Source organism: Oncorhynchus tshawytscha, linkage group LG31, assembly GCF_018296145.1.
Source record: "Oncorhynchus tshawytscha isolate Ot180627B linkage group LG31, Otsh_v2.0, whole genome shotgun sequence".
Lineage (NCBI taxonomy): Eukaryota > Metazoa > Chordata > Actinopteri > Salmoniformes > Salmonidae > Oncorhynchus > Oncorhynchus tshawytscha.
Window position 1 is genome coordinate 16,091,292 of NC_056459.1, and position 24,221 is coordinate 16,115,512.

Here is a 24,221-nt window from a genome sequence, read left to right on the forward strand (position 1 = left end):
CCACCTTTTCAAGTGAGCACAGCACAAGGGGGTCTTGTATGCTGCTGCGTAAGTGATAGATTCGTATGCTTTTAAGTAATACCAAGCATGTGTAGCATCAACTTTTGTCTATTTACCCTTCATTTTGCCTACAACCTGTTTTGAGAAATGTAATCAAATATTAAGGGCTTTAATTGTCTGCTTATGACTTGATGTACAGGGAGAACATTAAGTGACCCATGTTCTGAATTCTGTATAGTTCCTGAAGTGCTGACCAAACAGTTGACTACACCGGTCTTAATCGAAATTAGATTGCCTCGTACAAACTACAGCATAAATGTCTGCAGGAAACCACTTTGGAAAAGCAGTAAAATAATCTGAATCAACTTTCGATGCCAGACAAGTATCTTGAGAGCCAGGTGTAGCACTGGTAAGATGTTGGTACAGCTTTATGTAGGCCCTAACAGTGCAATTCATGTTGTGCAGTGGCTTTGCTGGCATGCATCCCACGATTTACATGCTAAAATCTACTGGAACCTGAGCATGTCCAAATAAAGATCACACGTATCCTGGAGTTCATGCTTTATTTGAATAGTTTTAGTAGGAAATTGCATGGGCTTTTCGGTGAATCCTATTTCATGGCTCTTTGAAAGCTCACAGCTTTTCTCTCCCAACTACCAAGTTATATCAATACAGACCAAATTGAGGTGTAAAAGTTCTGACGGGCAGGTAACTTTTATTTTTGGACCTTGGTGCTGATGTATTGCGATTCAATGTTCCTAACATTGCTCACCATATGTCTCATCACTTCTAGAGGAGCCATGTCTGCGTTTTGGCACAGGTACAGCAGATTTAAGGGGTTGATTAACACTACCTGCTATAGTTGACTAGTGCCAGTCCACAAACCTGAGGACACCACTGCTAAATGTAATTGAGTTGAAGTACCCAATTTGCCTGGAACAGTCATTCCTATTCATGAATTCAACCCAATGTATACAAAATCTTGATCAAATGCCTAATGAGCAAAGCATGTAAAGGAGGATCATCCTGCTCTTCATTTCAGTAATCATAGAGATCTATAAACCTGTCTGGATTGAATTGAGGCAACATCACATGCAATCTTCACTGACAAATGGGTTCAACATCTATTGTACTACCAGTAATATTAATTGTACATTAATATCATTTCACAAAACAAATTCAGTGGCTGAGTAACACTATCACATCAATATAAACAGGTTGTACGTTCTTAACTTAATGAAACCAAAAGACCCAGTCCCCCAGAATACTGCTATTACACAAGTATGCATAATATATGTCCAGAGATTGGACAAATCCTGACCAATCCATTGGTTTGTTCATCTTTCTTACAGTCCAGTCCTGTATGCTTGTCACTAAAATGCATACAATTCTACCTTGAAGCTATCAAGGGATTTTATTCTGGATAAATAAAGGTCGAAGAAACAGCAGTCACTTCCTTCTCAGACAAAGATAATTATACATATTCAAGACTGCATATAAATGAAAGTCACAAAATAACCATGTATTATACAGTTACGTACTCAATGTACTATGATTGTCAAACAGTACAAAGAGGTCAATTTCATGATCGCTGTCACGAGCATATAGAAAAATACTAAACAATCCCTTTCAGTTCATCAGTTCAGGAAGGTCAGGAAAAATGTCTTAAAAAATAAAAAAAGCCATTCCATCCCTTGACTTGTGACGATCCTCTTCATTGTTTCTTTCCCCCCTGCAAGAAAGGAAATGTTTGTGTGGGCAGATAAATGGTTCCAACAAATATGGTAGGAACTAGCTGCATGGTTACAGCCAAATATAGCCTTGATTAAAGTTAAGTGGCCTGGAAACCGTACTGATTTCACAATAAGTTTGGATTCCAGGCTAGAAAAAAAACATGTCAAAGAATAAAATGGTGCCTGATGAGTGATTGCAGGGTGTTTGTTTGTAGTGTTGTGGCCTACCTTGTGTTCCGCAGTCACATTTATTCCTGTGAGATGGAGCACTCAGCTATTTCGGAGTCTGGGGTGCTGCTACCACTCCGATCACTGTACGTGTCCCTACGGAAATGGGATTCATATACTTACACCAACCTCTTCAACACAATATTTTGTATTAGAACGGCATAAGTTCCACGGAACAATATTAAATTGAGGCAGTTCTTATAACTATGGCTGTCCATTCATTGCCAGCATGGCTGCAGTCTTTCTACAGCCCTACTGCTACATTTAACACAGGCTTACGACCGATTGATACTTGTATGGAATCATACTGATTCTAAGGGAATGTTCGTTGGTTACCGTGGAGACAGACGGCAGCCCTTGTGCAGGTAGCTCTGTAGTTTCCCGGCTGATGTCAGCAGGAGGCCAAAGTAGGGAGGCGATGGTTTGATGGGGCGAGAGGTGAACTCAGGATGATACTGCACCCCTACGAAATAGGGATGATCTGGAAATCCAGCAGAAAAGGAGATGGTGCTGTAGTTCATGTTAGGTCTGGGTAAAAAGGCACGAGCAAACCTGACCAACAACCACGTAGAGCTAATCTTTTGTCCACCCATATACACATGATCCCTGACTCTCACTCTCGCTCTTACCGTCTAGCTCGATGATTTCCATTCGCTCGCCTTCTATGTCTTGACCCACAAAGTGAAAGCCTTTCCCCTCAAAGTGTTCCTTCAACTCTGGGTTCACCTGAGACAGGAATAGGAAACAAGTTAAGCACACTGAACCACACCCACTATTGACATGTAGAGAGGGGATATACAGAGAGAAAGTGAACCTCTGACAAACCTCAAAGCGATGTCTGTGTCTCTCATCCACATACTCAACATCTCCGTAAAGTCGTCCTGCAATGAAACAACTATAAGCACAGAGCAGGTATATGGTGTGATTATGACGGTAAGCACAGAGCAGGTATAAGGTGTGATTATGACGGTAAGCACAGAGCAGGTATAAGGTGTGATTATGACGGTAAGCACAGAGCAGGTATATGGTGTGATTATGACGGTAAGCACAGAGCAGGTATATGGTGTGATTATGACGGTAAGCACAGAGCAGGTATAAGGTGTGATTATGACGGTAAGCACAGAGCAGGTATAAGGTGTGATTATGACGGTAAGCACAGAGCAGGTATATGGTGTGATTATGACGGTGACTTCACTCTCAAAGTTCGGTCTCTTACTTAGAATACTGTTGGTGGTCTTGAAAATGGTCCGTCTCTTTCCCAGCCTCATGGTCCCGCCCATTTGCCCAGGATTGTGTTCTGGCATGTCAATCACCTAGAGCGAAGCAATAAAGGGATATATTTGTTTGTTGGCCTTTAGAACCAGTAAAGGGGAAGAGAGATCTTATGAATGCGGAACCTACCACAGGATGCTTTGATTCGGGATCAAACTCTGTTGAGTTGGCATCTTCCCATCCTAGCATGTTCCTGGCAAACTCACACACAGCCAGCTGCATCCCTAGACACACACCTGCAAACACATACCAGTCAGGTTAACACGTTACATACACTAAAGTATGTGGACACTCATTCAAATTTGTGGATTTGTCTATTTCAGCCACACCCGTTGCTGACAGGTGTATAGAATTGAGCACACAGCCATGCAATCTCCATAGGAACACATTGGCAGTACTGGCCTTACTGAAGAGCTCAGTGACTTTCAACGTGAAACCGTCATAGGATGCCACCTTTTCAGTCAGTTCGGCAAATTTCGGCCCTGCTAGAGCTCCCCCGATCAACTGTATGTGCTGTTATTGTGAAGTGGAAACATCTAGGAGCAACAATGGCTCAGCCACGAAGTGGTAGGACGCACAAGCTCACAGGACGGGACAGCCGAGTGCTGAAACACGTAAAAATCGTCTGTCCTAGGTTGCAACACTCACTACCGAGTTCCAAACTGCCTCTGGACGTCAGCACAATATCTGTTCGTTGGGAGCTTCATGAAATGGGTTTCCATGACCTAGCAGCCGCCTAAGATCACCATGCGCAATGCCAAGTGTCGGCTGGGGTGGTGTAAAGCTCGCCGACGTAGGACTCTGGAGCAGTGGAAATGCGTTCTCTGGGGTGATGAATAACGCTTCACCATCTGGGAGTCTGGCGGACAAATCCAGTTTGGCGGATGCCAGGAGAACACTATCTGCCCCAATGCATAGTGCCAAATGTAAAGTTTGGTGGAGGAAGAATAATGGTCTGGGGCTGTTTTTCATGGTTCGGGATAGGCCCCTTAGTTCCAGTGAAGGGAAATCTTAACGCTACATCCTACAATGACATTCTAGACGATTCTGTGCTTCCAACTTTGTGGCAACAGTTTGGGGAAGGTCCTTTCCTGTTTCAGCATGACAATGACCCCGTGCAAGGTCCATACAGAAATGGTTTGGAATAACTTCACTGGCCTGTGCAGTGCCCTGACCTCAACCCCATCGAACACCTTTGGGATGAATTGGAACGCCAACTTCGAGCCAGACCTAATCACCCAACATCAGTGCCAGACCTCACTAATGCTCTTGTGGCTGAATGGAAGAAAGTCTCCGCAGCAATGTTACAACATCTAGTGGAAAGCCTTCCCAGAAGAGTGGAGGCTGTTATAGCAGCAAAGGGGGGACCAACTCCATAATAATGCCCATGATTTTGGAATGAGATGTTTGACGAGCTCGTGTCCACATACTTCTGGCCATGCAGTGTACATGAAGGATTATAGGAATAGAAAGCTGTAATGTTTTCCTTGCTGTAAAGATTATTGCATCATCATGACTGCCTGCCACTGATACAGCCCATTTGGTACCTAGGAAGGGTTTCTTCTGTTTGCGTGCCCAGTTGATAGCCTGAATCTTCCCTTCTGTCCCTCTGACTCCAAACCCCCCAGGTACCAGGATGCCACTGTGGAGAGAAACACCATAATGAACATATAGACTCACTATACTGACCCCCTTCACTACCAGTACAACAGAGTCCAACTGATCCCCCTAACTCAGTGTTTCACAAAACTCTTCTTGTACCCAGCCACTTCTACTTAGTTGAAGTATTTAAATTCAAGCATACCTGATTCAACTGGATAAATCCGGTGTGCTGGTACTGAACTACCGTAGGTAAAATAAGTTGAACTAGCTGGGGGTACAAGAAGCGGATTGAAAAACAATGCCATAGCAGGTGCCTGGACTCTACCATACTCACTCAGCACTGCAGAGTTTTTGCCACGCCTCGTGGTACTTCACGGGCTCCTCCGTCAGTGTGTTTGGCTCCAGGTCTGCTGAGTCAATATACTGAGAGAGAGAGAGAGAGAGAGAGAGAGAGAGAGAGAGAGAGAGAGAGAGAGAAATGTGGGGAGAGAGAGAGAGAAGAGGGAGAAGCGACAAGCGGTTGCTATTTTAGGCGTCTCAAGACACATGATAGGACGTATCTTATCCTAGTTATGACATGACTGCACAAACAAATAGACTTCAACACGCATTCACCCTGTATAGCAGCAATCTTCTATCTCCAAAATAAAAACCTGTTCCTGAGGTCATCAAAGCCAGAGTAAAAGTATAATTTAGCCTTGCTGTATAAGAAACAAAATAGAAAACCTGTGCACGGCAGTGCATCTTCAAGGTGCTTGTGGTTCTACGGCTGGTTTCTCCAGACAAAGATTAAGCGTAATCTTTTCTACATTGAAGATGTTTCTTAGTCCAGGACTAGTCTTATTATATGTCCAGGAAACTGGCATGTAGTGCCTTCCAAGTGTGTAGTTTGTGCGTGTTTACCTTGATCTCCAGTTTGTGGTTGATGGCTAGGGCCGAGTGTTCCAGAGCTTTGATGACTGACGCGTAGGAGTCTGTGAACTTGGTGTATTTCCCCACCAGGGCTATAGAACACTGCTCTAGGAGCCTGTCTGACCTGGGATTCAAACACACACCACAGGCAAGGTTATATGCCGCGTTCAAAACAACTGGGAACTCAGAAATCTCTGACTTCAGTGCACTCAAGACAACAGGGAACTGTTGAAACTAGCTCCGGCTGAGGAAAATTGTTTTGAACGGTCATCCAACTCGTAATTCCAAGTCGGATACTCTGACATCTTTCTAGGGCTCCGACCTGAAGATCACTGATGTCATGATTTGACCTTGTTTCTTTCTTCGAGTTCCCAGTTGTCTTGAAAGCACCAATAATCTGCAAAAGAGCAGGTGAATAGGCATACAGTATCTCTATTTCTCACCCAGGCATGTTCTTTATCAAGGGTTCAAATCAAATTTTATTGGACACAAACACATGGTTAGCAGATGTTAATGCGAGTGTAGCGAAACGCTTGTGCTTCTAGTTCTGACAGTACAGTAATATCTAACAAGTAATCTAACAACTACCAAATACACAAATCTAAAAGGGGTGAATGAGAATATGTACACAAAAATATATGGATGAGCGATGGCCTTAGCGACATAGGCAAGGTGCAATAGATGGTATAAAATACAGTATATACATATGAGTAATGTAAGATATGTAAACAATATTTAAAAAGTGGCATTGTTTAAAGTGACTAGTGATCCATTTATTAAAAGTGGCCTTAAGATAGAAGCTGTTTTTCAGGCTTGGGCCCAGCTTGATGCACCTGTACTGACCTCGCCTTCTGGATGGTAGCAGGGTGAACCGGCAGTGGCTCGGGTGGTTGTTGTCCTTGATGATCTTTTTGGCCTTCCTGTGACATCGGGTGCTGTAGGTGTCATAGAGGCCAGGTAGTTTACCCCCTGTGATGCGTTGTGCAGACTGCATCACTCTCTGGAGAGCCTTGCGGATGAGGGCGGTGTAGTTGCCATATCAGGCTGTGATACAGCCCGACAGTATGCTCTCGATTGTGCATCTGTAAAAGTTTGTCAGGGTTTTAGGTGACAAGCCAAATTTCTTCACCTCCTGAGATTGAAGGGGCGCTGTTGCGCCTTCACCACAGTCTGTGTGGGTGGACCATCTCAGTGTGTCTGTGATGTGTGCGCTGAAGAACTTAACACATTCACCTTTTCCATTGCTGTCCCTTCAATGTGGAGGGGTGCTCCATCTGCTGTTTCCAGAAGTCTACGATCACCTCCTTTGTTTTGTTGACGTTAAGTGAGAGGTTGTTTTTCTGACACCACACTCCGAGTGCCCTCACCTCCTCCCTGTAGGCTGTCTCGTCATTGTTGGTAATCAAGCCCACTACTGTTGTGTCATCTGCAAACTTGATGATTGAGTTGGGGGCGTGCATGGCCACGCAGTAGTGGGTGAACAGGTAGAACAGGAGCAGGCTGAGCACACACCCTTGTGGGGCACCAGTGTTGAGGGTCAGCGAAGTGGAGATGTTGTTTCCTACCTTCACCACCTGGGGGCGGCGTCAGAAAGTCCAGGACCCAATTGCACAGGGCGGGGTTGAGACCCAGGGTTTCCAGCTTGATGATGAGCTTGGAGGGTACTATGGTGTTGAATGCTGAGCTGTAGTCAATGAACAGCATTCTTACATTAGTTATTCCTCTTGTCCAGATGGGATAGGACAGTGTGATGGCGATTGCGTCGTCTGTAGACCTGTTGGGACGGTATGCAAACTGAAGTGGGTCTAGGGTGGCAGGTAAGGTGGAGGTGATATGATCCTTGACTAGTCTCTCAAAGCACTTTATGATGACAGAAGTGAGGGATACCGGACGCTAGTCATTTAGTTCAGTTATCTTTGCCTTCTTGGGTACAGGAATAATGGTGGCCATCTTGAAGCATGTGGGGACAGCAGACTGGGACAGGGAGCGATTGAATATGTCCGTAAACACACCAGCACATGCTCTGAGGACGCGCCTATGTATGTCGCCTGGGCCAGCAGCCCTGCGAGGTTCAACAAGTTTAAATGCTTACTCACGTTGGCCACGGAGGGGGGAGGGGTCGCACGCAGACCTTGTTAGTGGGGCACGACGGTGGCACTGTTTTATCCTCAAAGCAGGCAAAGAAGGTGCTTAGTTTGTCTGGTAGCGTGATGTCGGTGACCGTGACGAGGCTGTTTTTTTTGTTTTGTAGTCTGATTTCCTGCAGACCCCCACATATGTCTCGTGTCTGAGCCATCAAATTGTGACTCCACTTTGTCTCTGTACTGACATTTTGCTTGTTTGACTGCCAAGTTGAGGGAATAACTACAGTGTTTATATTAAGCCATATTCCCAGACCTCTTTCCGTGGTTAAATGCAGTGGTTCACGCTTTCAGTTTTGCGCGAATGCCACCATTCATCCACGGTTTCTGGTTAGGGTAGGTTTTAATAGTCACAGTGGGTCCAACATCTCCAATGCACTTCTTTATAAACTCACTCACGAGTCAGCGTATAGATCGATGTGGTTATCTGAGCCTGACTGGAACATATTCCGAATGGTCAGACCAGCGTTGAATGGTGCTAGTCACTGGTACATCCTGTTTGAGTTTCTGCCTATAAGACAGTAGGAGCAAGATGGCGTCATGGTCGGATTTTCCGAAGGGAGGGCGGGGGAGGTATTTGTATGAATTGCGGAAGTTAGAGTGGCAGTGGTTGAATGTATTACACCCGAGCGCAATCAATATGCTGATAGAATTTAGGTAGCCTTGTTCTCAAATTTGCTTTGTTAAAATTCCCAGCTACCATAAATGCAGCCTCAGGATATATGGTTTCCAGTTTACATAGAGTCCAGCGAAGTTCCTTTAGGGCCGTCTTGCTGTCTGCTTGAGGGGGAATGTACACAGCTGTGAAGATAACTGACGAGAATTCTCATGGAAGATAATATGGCCGGCATTTGATTGTAAGGAATTCTAGGTTGGGTGAGCAGAAGGACTTGAGTTGCTGTATGTTGTTATGATTACACCATGAGTCGTTAATCATGAAGCATACACCCCCGCCCTTCCTCTTCCCAGAGAGGAGTTTATCTCTGTTGGCGCGATGCATGGAGAAGCCCGGTGGCTGAACCAATTCCGACAACATATCCTGAGAAAGCCATGTTTCCGTGAAACTGAGAATGTTACAATCTCTGATGTCTCTCTGGAAGGCAAACCTTGTTCGAATTTTTTCTACCTTGTTGAGAGACTGGACATTGGCGAGTAGTATACTCGAGGGCGGTGGGCGATGTGCACGTCTACGGAGCCTGACCAGGATGCCGACCCGTCTGCGGCACCGTTGTTTTGGGTTGGCTTCTGGGATTAGGTCCATTGACCTGGGTGGTGGTCCAAACAGAGGATCACCTTCGGGAAAGTCTTATTTCTGGTCGTAATGTTGGTAAGTTGAAATTGCTCTCATATCCAATAGTTCTTCCTGGCTGTATGTAATAATACAGTGGGGCAAAAAAGTATTTAGTTGGCCACCAATTGTGCAAGTTCTGCCACTTAAAAAGATGAGAGAGGCCTGTAATTTTCATCATAGGTACACTTCAACTATGACAGACAAAATGAGAAAAAAAAAATCCAGAAAATCACATTGTAGGATTTTTTATGAATTTATTTGCAAATTATGGTGGAAAATAAGTATTTGGTCAATAACAAAAGTTTATCTCAATACTTTGTTATATACCCTTTGTTGGCAATGACAGAGGTCAAATGTTTTCTGTAAGTCTTCACAAGGTTTTCACACACTGTTGCTGGTATTTTGGCCCATTCCTCCATGGAGATCTCCTCTAGAGCAGTGATATTTTGGGGCTGTTGCTGGGCAACACGGACTTTCAACTCCCTCCAAAGATTTTCTATGGGGTTGAGATCTGGAGACTGGCTAGGCCACTCCAGGACCTTGAAATGCTTCTTACGAGGCCACTCCTTCGTTTCCCGGGCGGTGTGTTTGGGATCATTGTCATGCTGAAAGACCCAGCCACGTTTCATCTTCAATGCCCTTGCTGATGGTAGGCTTTGTTACTTTGGTCCCAGCTCTCTGCAGGTCATTCATTAGATCCCCCCCGTGTGGTTCTGGGATTTTTGCTCACCGTTCTTGTGATCATTTTGACCCCATGGGGTGAGATCTTGCGTGGAGCCCCAGATCGAGGGAGATTATCAGTGGTCTTGTATGTCTTCCATTTCCTAGTAATTGCTCCCACAGTTGATTTCTTCAAACCAAGCTGCTTACCTATTGCAGATTCAGTCTTCCCAGCCTGGTGCAGGTTTACAATTTTGTTTCTTGTGTCCTTTGACAGCTCTTTGGTCTTGGCCATAGTGGAGTTTGGAGTGTGACTGTTTGAGGTTGTGGACAGGTGTATTTTATACTGATAACAAGTTCAAACAGGTGCCATTAATACAGGTAACGAGTGGAGGACAGAGGAGCCTCTTAACCTCTTGCGTCGACCCGAGACGCAGACGTCTCATCTAGCCATCAGCAAATGCAAATGCGCTACGCCAAATGCTAATAGCACTCGTTAAAACTCAAACGTTCATCAAAACACACATGCAGGGTACTGAATTAAAGCTACACTCGTTGTGAATCTAGCCAACAAGTCAGATTATTAAAATGCTTTTCGGCGAAAGCATGAGAAGCTATTATCTGATAGCATGCAACACCCCGAAATACCTGAAGGCGACGTAAACAAAAGAATTAGCGTAGCCGGCGCTACACAAATAGCAGAAATAAAATATAAAACTTTCATTACCTTGGACGAGCTTCTTTGTTGGCACTCCTATATGTCCCATAAACATCACTATTGGGTCTTTTTTTCCGATTAAATCAGTCCATATATACCCAAAATATCCATCTATGGAAACTGTGTGATTCAGAAAAAAACACTGTTTCAAAACGCTACGTCATTTTTTTAAATTAAAAAAGTTGACGATAAAGTTTCACAACACACTTCGAAATACTTTTGTAATCCAACTTTAGGTATTAGTAAACGTTAATAATCTATCAAATTGATCACGAGGCGATGTGTATTCAATAGCTCCACGATTTCAAATCATCTTCCGAAATCTCTCTTCCAAAACTTCCTGTCGGAGACCGGATGGAAAGTGGTCTCTCTTCCTCGTTTGACCAAGAAACAACGAGAAGGCAATTGACAAGACTGGTGACATCGTGTGGAAGCTGTAGGACTTGCGCATCGGCCCCATTTAATTTCGTGCCCCTTAAACAATACATGCAAGTGGCACATTTTTTTCAGTTTTCAGTGATCAGTTTTTCTTGTGCTTTTCGATGAAACAGACGCTCTGTTATAGTCACAGCGGTGATTTAACCAGTTTTAGAAACGTGAGAGTGTTTTCTATCCACACATACGTATCATATGCATATACTATATTCCTGGCATGAGTAGCAGGACGCCGAAATGTTGCGCGATTTTTAACAGAATGTTCGAAAAAGTAGGGGTTCGACTTAAGAGGTTTAAAGAAGAAGTTACAGGTCTGTGAGAGCCAGAAATCTTGCTTACATATTTTCCACCATAATTTGCAAATAAAATCATTAAAAATCCTACAATGTGATTTTCTTCTTTTTTTTCTCACTCATTTTGTCTGTCATAGTTGAAGTGTACCTATGATGAAAATTACAGGCCTCTCTCATCTTTTTAAGTGGGAGAACTTGCACAATTGGTGGCTGACTAAATACTTTTTTGCCCCACTGTACTTATGATTTCCTGGGGTAACAATTTAAGAAATAATACATAAAAAAACAAAATACTGCATAGTTTCCTAAGGACTCGAAGCGAGGTGACCATCTCTGTCAGCGCCATCTGGTTCAAACTCAAATGTGGTGGGTCTAAATCAGAGCTGTTCAATTCCAGTCCTGGAGGGTCGAAACATCTGTTTTTTGTTTCTACCTGATAGTTAATTGCCCTCACCTGGTGTCCCAGCTCTGAATTAGTCCCTTATTCAAAGGACCGACATTGGACAGCCCTGGGCCCGGTTTCCCAAAAGCATCTTAAGGCCAAGTTCATCATTAGAACCATTGAGCTCAATGGGTCTAAATAATTGAGTGCTACCAGTCCCAGAGATTACCTGCCCGCACACCTAGCAGACACACCTACCCACCTGTCAGACATCTCCTTCCACTTGGTAAGCATCTTCCTGGGGCGTGTCTCTATAGGAAGGTCTAGTCTCTGACAGAAGTAGCCTACCACCCCCTGGTCCTCCAGTAGCAAAGGCACTCTGTAGATGGACGACACGTCTGCCACGCAGATCACCTGGGGGAGGAGAGGAGAAAAGAGCATACACTCAGGCACAACTAGATGTTTCACTGGATCTTCCTCCATTCATCTCTCCTCGCATCCTTCTCAAAAACACAGATGGAAAAGTCAATGGGGAGGAACCTTGGATATTTTCCCCCAATACGGTTGGGAAGGAGGCGAGGAGATGGGATGTGAGGAATCGCTGGGAAGACTTATTGTGCCAGTGTTGCGTTTCATCCTAGTGTGTGGCTGTAGGATCAGGTCTTACCTGTTCAGGTTCTACGTGACAGAACATGGAGATCTTCTCTTTGACAGAGTTCTCCAGGGGAGTGGAGCAGCGACACATGATCTGGAGGGTATTGAGAACACAATTAGCTAACAGGCAATCCTTCAACACTAAAATCTATCAAATGGACAGAAAAGTGGTTATGACTGTCATACCTTGCCACACCTAAGAGATGGTAGAAACTTGGTCAAATTTAAACTCACCAGATCAGGAGACAGGCCCAGTCCCCTGAGCTCTCTGACACTGTTCTGAGTGGGCTTGGTCTTCTGCTCTCCTGTGGCACTGGGCTGTGGTACCAGGCTGACGTGGATGTTACAAAAGTTCTCCCTCTTCACCTTAAACTGGAACTGCCTGAAGGCTTCGATGAAAGGCATGCTCTCGATGTCTCCCACGGTGCCTCCTAGCTGCACACATAAACATACATACCGGGAAACACAATTACACAGGAATACAACTAGTAACAACCCAGCCTGAAATGACTCCTCAAGTACATATGCCACACTAATATCAAACCAAGAAAGGGTATCAGGAAGTCATTGATCTACCCCTTTTACCATAATCATAATATTTTACCTCGATGACACAGATCTGAGGCTCCACACCGTCATCGTCAACAGGTACTCTAGCCTGACGCATCACCCACTCCTGGATGGCATCAGTGATGTGGGGCACCACTGCAAAGGACACACCAAACACGGACAGTTAGTCTGGAGATGCATAGAAAATTTAACAAGAGAACTTGATATATCATATCCTTCCTCTTTGGTTCTTCGTAGGATATGGGACAGAGGTCAGAACTGCCATGCCAAAAAATTGAAATCAAATTCACCTCAACTAATCAAACAAGATCTGAACTCCCATATGCCCAGTCTCTCTCCCACCATGACTTGGTTTTACCCTGTACTGTCTTTCCCAGGTAATCCCCTCTCCTCATTATTGACAGACTGGTAGATCTTCCTCTAACCCCCGGTTACACTGGTTCTCCCCCAGTCATCCCAGGCTTATTCCACACCGTCTTATAAGTAGTCTTACCCTGTACAGTCTTCCCCAGGTAGTCTCCTCTCCTCTCCTTGTTGATGACAGACTGGTAGATCTTGCCAGTGGTCAGGTTGTTGTCTTTGGTCAGTCTGATGTCCAGGAACCTCTCGTAGTTCCCCAGGTCCAGATCCACCTCACCCCCATCATCCAGCACAAACACCTCACCTGGAGAGAGACCAGAGGAACAGGGTTAAAACCCCTCGCCTGGAGAGAGACTAGAGGAACAGGGTTAAAACCCCTCACCTGTAGAGAGACCAGAGGAACAGGGTTAAAAACCCCTCACCTGTAGAGAGACCAGAGGAACAGGGTTAAAACCCCCTCACCTGTAGAGAGACCAGAGGAACGGGGTTAAAACCCCCTCACCTGTAGAGACTAGAGGAACAGGGTTAAAACCCCTCACCTGTAGAGAGACCAGAGGAACGGGGTTAAAACCCCCTCACCTGTAGAGACTAGAGGAACAGGGTTAAAACCCCTCGCCTGTAGAGAGACCAGAGGAACGGGGTTAAAACCCCTCGCCTGGAGAGAGACTAGAGGAACGGGGTTAAAACCCCTCACCTGGAGAGAGACTAGAGGAACGGGGTTAAAACCCCTCGCCTGGAGAGAGACTAGAGGAACGGGGTTAAAACCCCTCGCCTGGAGAGAGACTAGAGGAACGGGGTTAAAACCCCTCACCTGGAGAGAGACTAGAGGAACGGGGTTAAAACCCCTCACCTGGAGAGAGACTAGAGGAACGGGGTTAAAACCCCTCACCTGGCCAGAGACCAGAGGAACGGGGTTAAAACCCCTCACCTGGCCAGAGACCAGAGGAACGGGGTTAAAACCCCTCACCTGTAGAGAGACCAGAGGAACGGGGTTAAAACCCCTCACCTGTAGAGAGACCAGAGGAACGGGGTTAAAACCCCTGACCTGTAGAGAGACCAGAGGAACGGGGTTAAAACCCCTCACCTGTAGAGAGACCAGAGGAACGGGGTTAAAACCCCTCACCCGAAAGAAGTAGGGGAGTGGCATGGTTAAAACCCAACACACAAACACCTGATTCTGCTCATTTTATTTGATGTTCATGTCTCCATCTGTATGGATGTTGATCTAAACTCAGCAAAAAAAGAAACGTCCCTTTTACAGTACCCGGTCTTTCAAAGATAATTAGTAGACATCCAAATAACTTCACAGATCTTCTGTGTAAAGGGTTTAAACAATTAATGAACACAATTAATGAACATGCACCCTAGGAACGGTCATTAAGACACTAACAGCTTACAGATGGTAGGCTTTTAAGGTCACAGTTATGAAAGAGGCCTTTCTACTGACTCTGAAAAAAACACAAAAAAAAAGATGCCCAGAGTCCCTGCTCATCTGCGTGAACGTGCCTTAGGCATGCTGCAAGTAGGCATGAAGACTGCAGATGTGGCCAAGGCAATAAATTGCAATGTCCGTACTGTGAGACGCCTAAGACAGCGCTACAGGGAGACAGGACGGACAGCTGATCATCCTCGCAATGGCAGACCACACGTAACAACACCTGCACAGGATCGGTACATCCGAACATCACACCTGTGGGACAGGTACAGGATGGCAACAACAACTGCCCAAGTTACACCAAGAACGCACAATCCCTCCATCAGTGCTCAGACTGTCCGCAATAGGCTGAGAGAGGCTGGACTGAGAGCTTGTAGGCCTGTTGTAAGGCAGGTCCTCACCAGATATCACTGGCAACAACGTTGCCTATTTGCACAAACCCACCATTGCTGGACCAGACAGGACTGGCAAAAAGTGCTCTTCACTAACGAGTCACAGATTTGTCTCACCAGGGGTGATGGTCGGAGTCGCACTTATCATCGAAGGAATGAGCATTACACCGAGGCCTGTACTCTGGAGCGGGATCGATTTGGAGGTGGAGGGTCTGTCATGGTCTGGGGCGGTGTGTCACAGCATCATCGGAGTGAGCTTGTTGTCATTGCAGGCAATCTCAACGCTGTGTGTTACAGGGAAGACATCCTCCTCCCTCATATGGCACCCTTCCTGCAGGCTCATCCTGACATGACCCTCCGGCATGACAATGCCACCGGCCATACTGCTCGTTCTGTGCGTGATTTCCTGAAACACAGGAATATGGCCATGGCCAGCGAAGAGCCCATATCTCAATCCCATTGAGCACATCTGGGACCTGTTGGATAGGAGGATGAGGGCTAGGGCCATTTCCCACAGAAATGTCTGGGAACGTGCAGGTGCCTTGGTGGAAGAGTGGGGTAACATCTTACAGCAAGAACTGGCAAATCTGGTGCAGTCCATGAGGAGGAGCTGTAGTGCAGTACTTAATGCAGCTGGTGGCTGTTACTTTTGATTTTGACCCCCCCTTTGTTCAGGGACACATTTTTCAATTTCTGTTAGTCACATGTCTGTGGAACTTGTTCAGTTTATGTCTCAGTTGTTGAATCTTGTTACGTTCATACAAATATTTACACATGTTAAGTTTGCTGAAAATAAACACAGTTGACAGTGAGAGGACGGTTCTTTTTTGGCGAGTTTAGATTATTGCTGTACACTTCTGCACACACACACACACAACACCAAGATTAATTCCTAGTAACATTTATTGCGTGGCAATAACGTTATATGATTCTGACTACTGTGCTTCAGGAGAGTCATTCCATAACAAACTAAGAATAGCATTTGGGAGGTCGCATGGCATATAATACCTTTACAGTGTAGTTTTCAACCTATTTTAGTTAGGTAGCAGTTTCTTATGTTTCATGATCCTGGGCTTACTCTTGAGAAGCACTGGTGTAGATCATGTATTAGATAAAACTATTTTGTCAACAAAGTTACACCACATACACAACACAGATACAGTCATAAACTGATGGGATACAGAACATAGAAATAGAATGACATTGTCATAGAATTCACTCTATTTCTATGATACAGAACATTTCCTGGACTCACCGTGCTCGTACGGAGAGAAGGTCCCAGCGTCTATGTTGATGTAGGGGTCGATCTTGATGGCAGTGACGCGCAGACCACATGACTTGAGAATGGTTCCCACGCTGGAGGCGATGATCCCCTTCCCGATGCCAGAGATGACGCCACCAGTGACCAGGATGTACTTCATTGTGGCACTGGGTAGGAGTAGGGCTGTGGAGGTCATTACATTTTATCAGCTGGTTTTTGTCACGCAAAATACATCCGTTCTCATGGTAATGGATCGTTAATTAACAACATGTTGAGCATCTCCAGGCCTCCATGCATACAAGCCACTGATGTGTGCTTTTGGAACATCTACATTTTAAAAAGTCTAATAAATCAATTTAATATACACCATCACAATACATCCATTATGTATTTTATTCAGGTCTAAAGAAACATTATGATATGAAGAAAATGTATTTCAGAAGAACAGAATATCAGTTGGTCACTGGCTATGTGCCATGCCATAGACTGTAGGCTTGTTCAGTTAGCAGACAAGATATGTTTATAAGTCCCGTGGCATTATTTTATATTATATGATTTTATAGTAAGAAGAATATAATTGAACTTAGCTGAATAAAATAGAAAGGATATTTATCCCATTCCGGAGCGAGTGTGCATATGAAGTGGCTATGTTGAGTGTAAAAGTGATAATTTGAAACAGGTCCTATATGCTAGATTTAAAGTTATTTGGCAACTTTAGTTGTGAATGATACAAACCTTAGAATGCCTTCAATCAAAAGATATATGGGCTGCATGAAGCGACTAGAGACTATTAATGACTTGAGAAAATCGCTAAAAAAGCTTTACGCTCTGTTCATTGCCTCAGGCTGCACACGCTGTTCTCTCTTCAAATAATCATATTTTCACCCATCAGACTATTCTCAATTTAATCGTCTACTAATATGTAAAATGAGTTTTGATTTAGAATGTTGTATTATCAGATGTGAAGGAACTGGAGCAGGGGGGAAAAGACATGTCATCCTTGTGAATGAGACCGCTTTCCCTCCTGTTTGTTTCTCAATCATGCTGGGTAGGCTACCTGTTATTTCACTCCATACATCAACCACTGTTTGAGGAGCACCAGCTATTTCATTAAACTGTTGACACCCCCTCTCTCTGCGCTCTAAAGAAAGGACTGAAGGGGAGAGGGGAGGAGATGGAAACGCATGGTGGTGAGATATTCTGTAGCTAAAGGTAATGTCAGCCTATTAATTATGAAAATATACAACATGCCCAATAACCAGTCTATTCAAAACCAAATTCACTATAATTGTAGGCCAACTCCAAGTTTGATTAATGTAGGTTACCAACTATGTATCAAAGAGATTAAATCAGCTTTTTTTATTGTTATTTTACTTCAGGTTTTCTTTCAGGCTTGAGCTCATATATAGGCCTATGCATAAGCTAATATACATGTGCGTTTTGAATGAATCATCACCTGAGAAAGGTTGTCCATTTCATTATGTTAGGCTTTGAAACAACATCCACAAAGACCATGTTTTACACTCAATTTCAACCTGTTGTTAAACTTCTGTCTTCAAATTGATCAATCACAGTGAGGTGAGTTATATACTGTATATACTGTTTTGATAAGTGTGATTTTCGATCCCATTTGCATTGATGTCAGAGTGGTTAGAGGGACAACAGAGCCCTGAGTGGAGTGCCAGGCCATTAGCGACCTGATGACCGTTAGCGAGGGTACTACTAACGTATGTCCAGAGTACATAAAAGGAGAATAACTGGACTCAATGGTCACAATAGCATTTTACTGCAGTCATGGCTGTGGGTGAGGCGGTAATAAGGTCACCTCAACAGCCCTAGGTAGGAGACAATAATACTCAGTTGATCAACTGTAGTTGATTGATTTATAGTATCTACTTGAGGCGCCAGGTAGCCTAGAGGTTGGAGGTGCGCTATAGCAACTGGAGAATTCCTGATTCCTACCGTTCTGTCCACGTTATCACTGACCATGCGCGCGGAGGTACAGAACATGCAAAGACCACACAGTATGAGAAACTCCGGTACCGGGTAGAGAAGGCGCGCGCATCTGAGGAATCACATTACTTTTTCGCTCACTTAATTTTTACTTTTCAATTTTTTAAATCTAGCTACTTTCAGTAAATGCAACAACTTAACGTTATAACTGTTTTGGTCGTTGAAAAACAGCACACCAGTTGTAACACGAGTTACCTAGAGGTCTTGCAACATATAAAGTCACGTTAGCTAGTTACTGGGCAGTTAGCTTTAATAGCTAGTTATCTAGCTATCCTATCCCATTAACAATGGCTGTGAGCCACACTAGCTGGCCAGCGATCTAAACTGAATCATAGGCCAGTGCACGAATCGATGTACCACGCGCCCAAACCTACGTCCGATTACAGTGCGAGAAATATATCAAATGCTGACTCCAAGGACTGCATCACATGTCAACTGAGCTAGCAAGGTAACAGTAGGCTACATCAGGGCTGCAGTTATGTTCACAAAGCATGTTTTTCAACTCACCAAAAATAAATGGTGCACTGCGGTCAAACGGTAAGTCTTCGAACTTGACTTTAAATTGTCAATGTATAGAACATTGATTTTTTCCCCTTCAAATCTCTAATTTTAAAAAAGTCATTGATTTAGAATGTAGCTAGCTACCATCCATCCACTCCAACACGTGTTGATTGGCCAATCTAATACTACCAGAGCCGTACAGAAAAGACAAACCGGTAGGGGTGGTCGAGGACACCAAGATTGCGTAGGATCTGCGCATGCACCACGCTGGAAACGTAAATATTCTTCTGCACGTGGCAGACTAGACGCTGTGTTGCGTATTGCTGCCTTTCGCAGGTCAGAGTGCGGATTGCCCAATTTGGTCACCCCCCAAAAAAGGGAAAAGAGGAATGGGAACATCTTAAATTCCACCACCATCGAACCCTGTACCTAAGCACTATCCCCCAAACCCACCACCTCTACCCCACTACTTTGGCCCTAAATAATCCTAAACCAAGCTGTCGGCCTGGGAGGAATGGAACCCCTTCTCTCAAAACTTTCTGTAGATCTTCTGCAATAAAATCTCCCACAACCAAATACTTCTCTGCTGCTGCAACTACCACATCTATCTAACGTGATTTCCGCTCCATCAATGCAGTGCAGTTGATCACCATGGCTATAAATGGAAGAAATCCAACCTTACTAAAATTCATCCTCTCTGGCTTTCTCTCTTCAGGCCTAGTCAATGGGAGCCTCCCAGTCGACTTACCCTTGGGCTATCCTCCACTTTCTTCACTGCCTCAGCATAGGAAACTTTCTGTCCCACAAACACTGGCTCAACCGATCTCTCTCACAGGGCACTTTGGATCTCGAGATGCATGGGCCCCTCACAGTTGGCACACAGTGCTTTCTCTATACCAGCTGTACACTCCCCCTGACTATGCCCTCCTGGACACACTCACATTGTGCGATCTCCCTTCTCCACACTGCTGTGTCTGAATCCTTGGCACCTAAAACACCGAAATGGGTTCGGAACCTAGACTGTCACAGAATAGTAGCAAATATAACCTAACCTGACCTTATCAGGAAGAAACTCTGTGTCAAAGATCAACAAGACAGACAGGGTATTCTCAGTCTTGCCATTGCCACCGGTTCTACGTCTCGGCAAACAGCGGGCGTCACAAACACTAGGAATATTCCTTTTCATTTGATACAAGTCTACACTCAATGCTACCCCACTACTGATCACCCTTTTACCAGCACCCTGCTTAGGAGAGCAAAGCACACCACAGATTGAGCCCCAAGCCACGTGACTTGGAGAGCCAGCTTCCTCTGGGAGGCGGAAACACAAAATGTCCTTTACCGAGCCTGACACAAAGTATGGGTAGGCCAAAAATCTGTAATCCACGATTTCCAAAAAATCTCATTCATACCGGTCCTAAATCATCTCTGGCAGGATTCTCAGGGCACATGTTGGATGTCTCCACTACACCTGTCACTACAGGTAGGCCCACTTCATCCTGGACTGGCTCACCCTCAGAGCGCTCACCACCGCCGTCTGACTCTATTTCTCAAGAGAGCATGAAGACCTATAAGTCATATTAGTTGGTTTGTAGTCAGGAGATGTAGGTACGTACACAAAGGTGTGTAAACAAAGGTGTGTACTCAGGATACAAATCTCTGATCTTACCATCACCATTCATACGCTTTCGCGTCATCGCACTTCCTCCACCGACACTTCCCTCCACTCCCGTCATCGGTGGACAACGTAAATATTGTATCCATTTGTCTTTTTCAGAGTGAAAGCTCTATCAATATGTCAATTGCTATTGCCATTTTTTTGTTATGTCTATAATTTCTAAAATAATTGCATGATAGTGAAATAGACAAATGATTTCCAAGACAAACCAGCGTATGCTGACCAGTCCACATAATGGTTGTGTCTTCAGCTGATGATGAATGGAGCAACTGGTAGGTGGCAGTATTGCTCCATCTAAAATCCTTGCTAGCTGCTTTGACAGGCTGTACATGTCAGCAAAAGGCAATAAATAAATTAGGAAACAATAAACTTTGTATTTAATCCATACACATATTTGGAAAAGCATAATTTGCAGTGGAGGGAGTACAATAGTGGTGCAATGCCTCTTCACTTTATCCCTGGCATCTAGGCCTTTTCCCCTGGCATCTAGGCCTTTCCCCTGGCATCTAGGCCTTTTCCCTTGGCACCTAGGCCTTTTCCCCTGGCACCTAGGCCTTTTCCCCTGGCATCTAGGCCTTTTCCCCTGGCATCTAGGCCTTTTCCCCTGGCATCTAGGCCTTTCCCTGGCATCTAGACCTTTTCCCCTGGCATCTAGACCTTTTCCCCTGGCATCTAGGCCTTTTCCCCTGGCATCTAGGCCTTTTTCCCCTGGCATCTAGGCCTTTCCCCTGGCATCTAGACCTTTTCCCCTGGCATCTAGGCCTTTTCCCCTGGCATCTAGGCCTTTTCCCCTGGCATCTAGGCCTTTTCCCCTGGCATCTAGGCCTTTTTCCCTGGCATCTAGGCCTTTTCCCTGGCATCTAGGCCTTTTCCCCTGGCACCTAGGCCTTAATAATTCTGTTTACATAAAAACACAATATCACATCCACCTTCAAACTCATCTGTTCTATCTGGGGGGGAGGTGGGGTATGTTAGCTGTCATGTTGATGTTGACATGTGCCCTGTGCTTCCAAGCATGCAGGCAGTTTACCAGGGTACAGCACAAGCAGTACAGTAACACTTACTTCCTTGTTCACGAGTCGGCTAGTATCATTGACATGTGCAGTAAACACAATGTGTGTGTTTGTTGTGCAACACAAAGTTAGAGGGAGGTCGGATGTAGAAACCAGTTTTCCTCTGTGGGGCTGACACACCCGCTTACGTAAACACACACACACACACACACACACACACACACACATAAAAAAAGCACATGTTTTAGGGTGAGTTTCAGTTCAGTGTAGTAAGGCCACCCTCTTATGTAGGCAGGACAGAGGTTGTGTGTGTGTGTGTGTGAAGGTTAGTGTGCAGGACAGAGGGGTGTGTGTTTGTGAATGTTAGTGTGCAGGGCAGAGGGGTGTGTGTGTGTTGCATGAGCTCCTTCTGACGTATGGTAATTCATAGTAGCACAACACTCACATGATGTTCTCCACTCCAACACACTGGCCTTGTGTGTGTGCGTGTATGTGCGCGTGTGTGTCAGACAATGTTTTTGTTCTGTATCCAGTTTTGTGTGATGTGACAACGGCAGTAGGCTGTTATACAGTTGAGCAGGGTTATGTTCAATGTTCCATAAGGCACACAGTAGGAAAAATATAGCAACAGACAATGAAAAGATGTGTTCAGGTAATACCTTCCCGTTTCAGAACGTTTTTGTGGAATAAACAAGACCCTGGTAATTGAGTATTGGAGATTGGAGTCATAGACTGACAGCTGGATCAGAGGGGATGACAACCACAGCACTTCCTAGGGCTAACTGATTGCTTTAGTCCGGAAACAGTCATACCACTCTAGTGAATATTATCATCAGGCCGCTGTCTCAGGGACGTAACGCTTAATGAGTCCATTTTAATTCATATCTGACCATGGCGATGATCTCATTAAACTCCCACAGTAGGACTGCCTGATTGGCTGCCTGCCTCCTTCACAAGCTATTTCCTCTGGTTAGAAATGGAAAGGTATCAGAGCGGCTGATGAAGCACATGGTGCGCTAGGCCTTGTGTGATTAAAGAAAAGAACAGGGTTTTCAGCCCTTTCTCAATCTTTTAGATGAAAACCTCCCTTCCTGATCTGTGAGACTGGAGGCTGGGAGGTGGAGGTAATAACATAGGGGATGTGAACAGAGAGTAATAACTTTGGGTCAGGCTGGGTTGTAATAAAGGTAGGAGTCAGACCTAACGGAGGTCCTTTAATGGTGGTATGGATTACCTTGACATGCTATTCTCTGAGCCTATCACTGACCAGGCTGATGGGATGAGTATGTATGTGATGCTGGATGGGTAGTGAGGACTGGGTGCTCTCTCTCTTTCCGTCTCTCTTTCACTTTCTAATCAAAAGCTATCTCCCTAGGGTCCCAAGTCAGAGGACGGCCACATGTATCCACACACACATGTATCACACACACGTGTGTGTGTGTGTGACGTGCGTGCGTGTGTGTGTGGGGCTGTCCTCCACCCACTTTAATTGCATTATTCTGAGAGGATGACATTCGACCAGGGGGTTTGTACATGGTGAGATATCACACTGCCATATTGGAGCATCACACACACAAACACAAACACAAACACACAAACAAACACACAGCCAAACCCCCTTTTCCCACTCTCCCATCCATTGGCTAATTACATTTAGCCCCCTGCTCCACAGTGACTGTTGGAACAGCTGGGCTTGGTTGTTCCTGGAGAACAGATACCACGAACCATGAATCAAACTACTGCTGCTGCCACGGATAAGGGGGGGGGGGGCGACAAGGACATAGTGATAGCATATAAAGCCTCACCCCCCACAGATCTCATTCATATCTATATCACAGGCTGAAGAGAGAAAGGCCAGCATATGACGGTTTCATTTTCCTGGTCCATCAGGACAACATGATGCAGCTGGTTGGGTGTCTTCCTGGCCCAACGGAACAACATGATGCAGCTGGTTGGGTGTCTTCCTGGCCCAACAGAACAACATGATGCAGCTGGTTGGGTGTCTTCCTGGTCCAACAGAACAACATGATGCAGCTGGTTGGGGGTCTTCCTGGCCCAACGGAACAACATGATGCAGCTGGTTGGGTGTCTTCCTGGCCCAACAGAACAACATGATGCAGCTGGTTGGGTGTCTTCCTGGCCCAACAGAACAACATGATGCAGCTGGTTGGGTGTCTTCCTGGCCCAACAGAACAACATGATGCAGCTGGTTGGGTGTCTTCCTGGCCCAACAGAACAGCATGATGCAGCTGGTTGGGTGTCTTCCTGGCCCAACAGAACAACATGATGCAGCTGGTTGGGTGTCTTCCTGGCCCAGCTGAACAACATGATGCAGCTGGTTGGGTGTCTTCCTGGCCCAACAGAACAACATGATGCAGCTGGTTGGGTGTCTTCCTGGCCCAACAGAACAACATGATGCAGCTGGTTGGGTGTCTTCCTGGCCCAACAGAACAACATGATGCAGCTGGTTGGGTGTCTTCCTGGTCCAACAGAACAACATGATGCAGCTGGTTGGGTGTCTTCCTGGCCCAACAGAACAACATGATGCAGCTGGTTGGGTGTCTTCCTGGCCCAACAGAACAACATGATGCAGCTGGTTGGGTGTCTTCCTGGCCCAACAGAACAACATGATGCAGCTGGTTGGGTGTCTTCCTGGCCCAACAGAACAACATGATGC

At 45.2% G+C, this 24,221-nt stretch overlaps 2 protein-coding genes across 4 annotated transcripts in view; both read right to left on the bottom strand.

The window, feature by feature from the left end:
* Positions 1-546: 546 nt before the first annotated feature.
* LOC112229638 (CTP synthase 1) lies at positions 547-19,066 on the bottom strand. 2 transcript variants are annotated; one of them, XM_042309847.1, is made up of 17 exons: positions 18,860-19,066; positions 16,334-16,522; positions 13,385-13,555; positions 12,926-13,026; positions 12,556-12,756; positions 12,335-12,415; positions 11,930-12,081; positions 5,739-5,871; positions 5,170-5,258; positions 4,781-4,875; positions 3,363-3,469; positions 3,178-3,274; positions 2,787-2,842; positions 2,591-2,687; positions 2,298-2,442; positions 1,962-2,045; positions 547-1,732 (listed from the first exon to the last, which is right to left on the bottom strand). In XM_042309847.1, the coding sequence occupies exons 2-16, from the start codon at positions 16,497-16,499 to the stop codon at positions 1,982-1,984; spliced, it is 1,755 nt and encodes a 584-aa protein (XP_042165781.1). In that variant the 5' UTR covers positions 16,500-16,522; positions 18,860-19,066; the 3' UTR covers positions 547-1,732; positions 1,962-1,981. The 2 variants fall into 2 exon arrangements, with proteins under 2 accessions (XP_042165781.1, XP_024257718.1); XM_024401950.2 differs by having other exon boundaries at positions 1,962-2,057; positions 18,860-19,064.
* Positions 19,067-20,891: 1,825 nt separating this feature from the next.
* LOC112229637 overlaps positions 20,892-24,221 on the bottom strand; it is a 17,931-nt gene continuing 14,601 nt past the window's right edge. For both annotated transcript variants that reach the window (XM_042309848.1, XM_042309849.1), the window contains one exon: positions 20,892-24,221. This exon is cut by the window's right edge and continues 346 nt beyond it. In XM_042309848.1, the coding sequence (XP_042165782.1) occupies positions 23,372-24,221 (850 nt within the window). In that variant the 3' untranslated portion in view covers positions 20,892-23,371.

Coding starts and splice junctions, on each gene's coding strand:
- LOC112229638 (XM_024401950.2), bottom strand. CDS start 16,499: ATGAAGTACATCCTGGTCACTGGTGGCGTCATCTCTGGCATCGGGAAG. Junction 5,259..5,738: donor ACCACAAACTGGAGATCAAG/GTAAACACGCAC, acceptor TCTCTCTCTCAG/TATATTGACTCAGCAGACCT. Junction 3,470..4,780: donor ACAGAAGAAACCCTTCCTAG/GTACCAAATGGG, acceptor ATGTGTTTGCAG/GTGTGTGTCTAGGGATGCAG.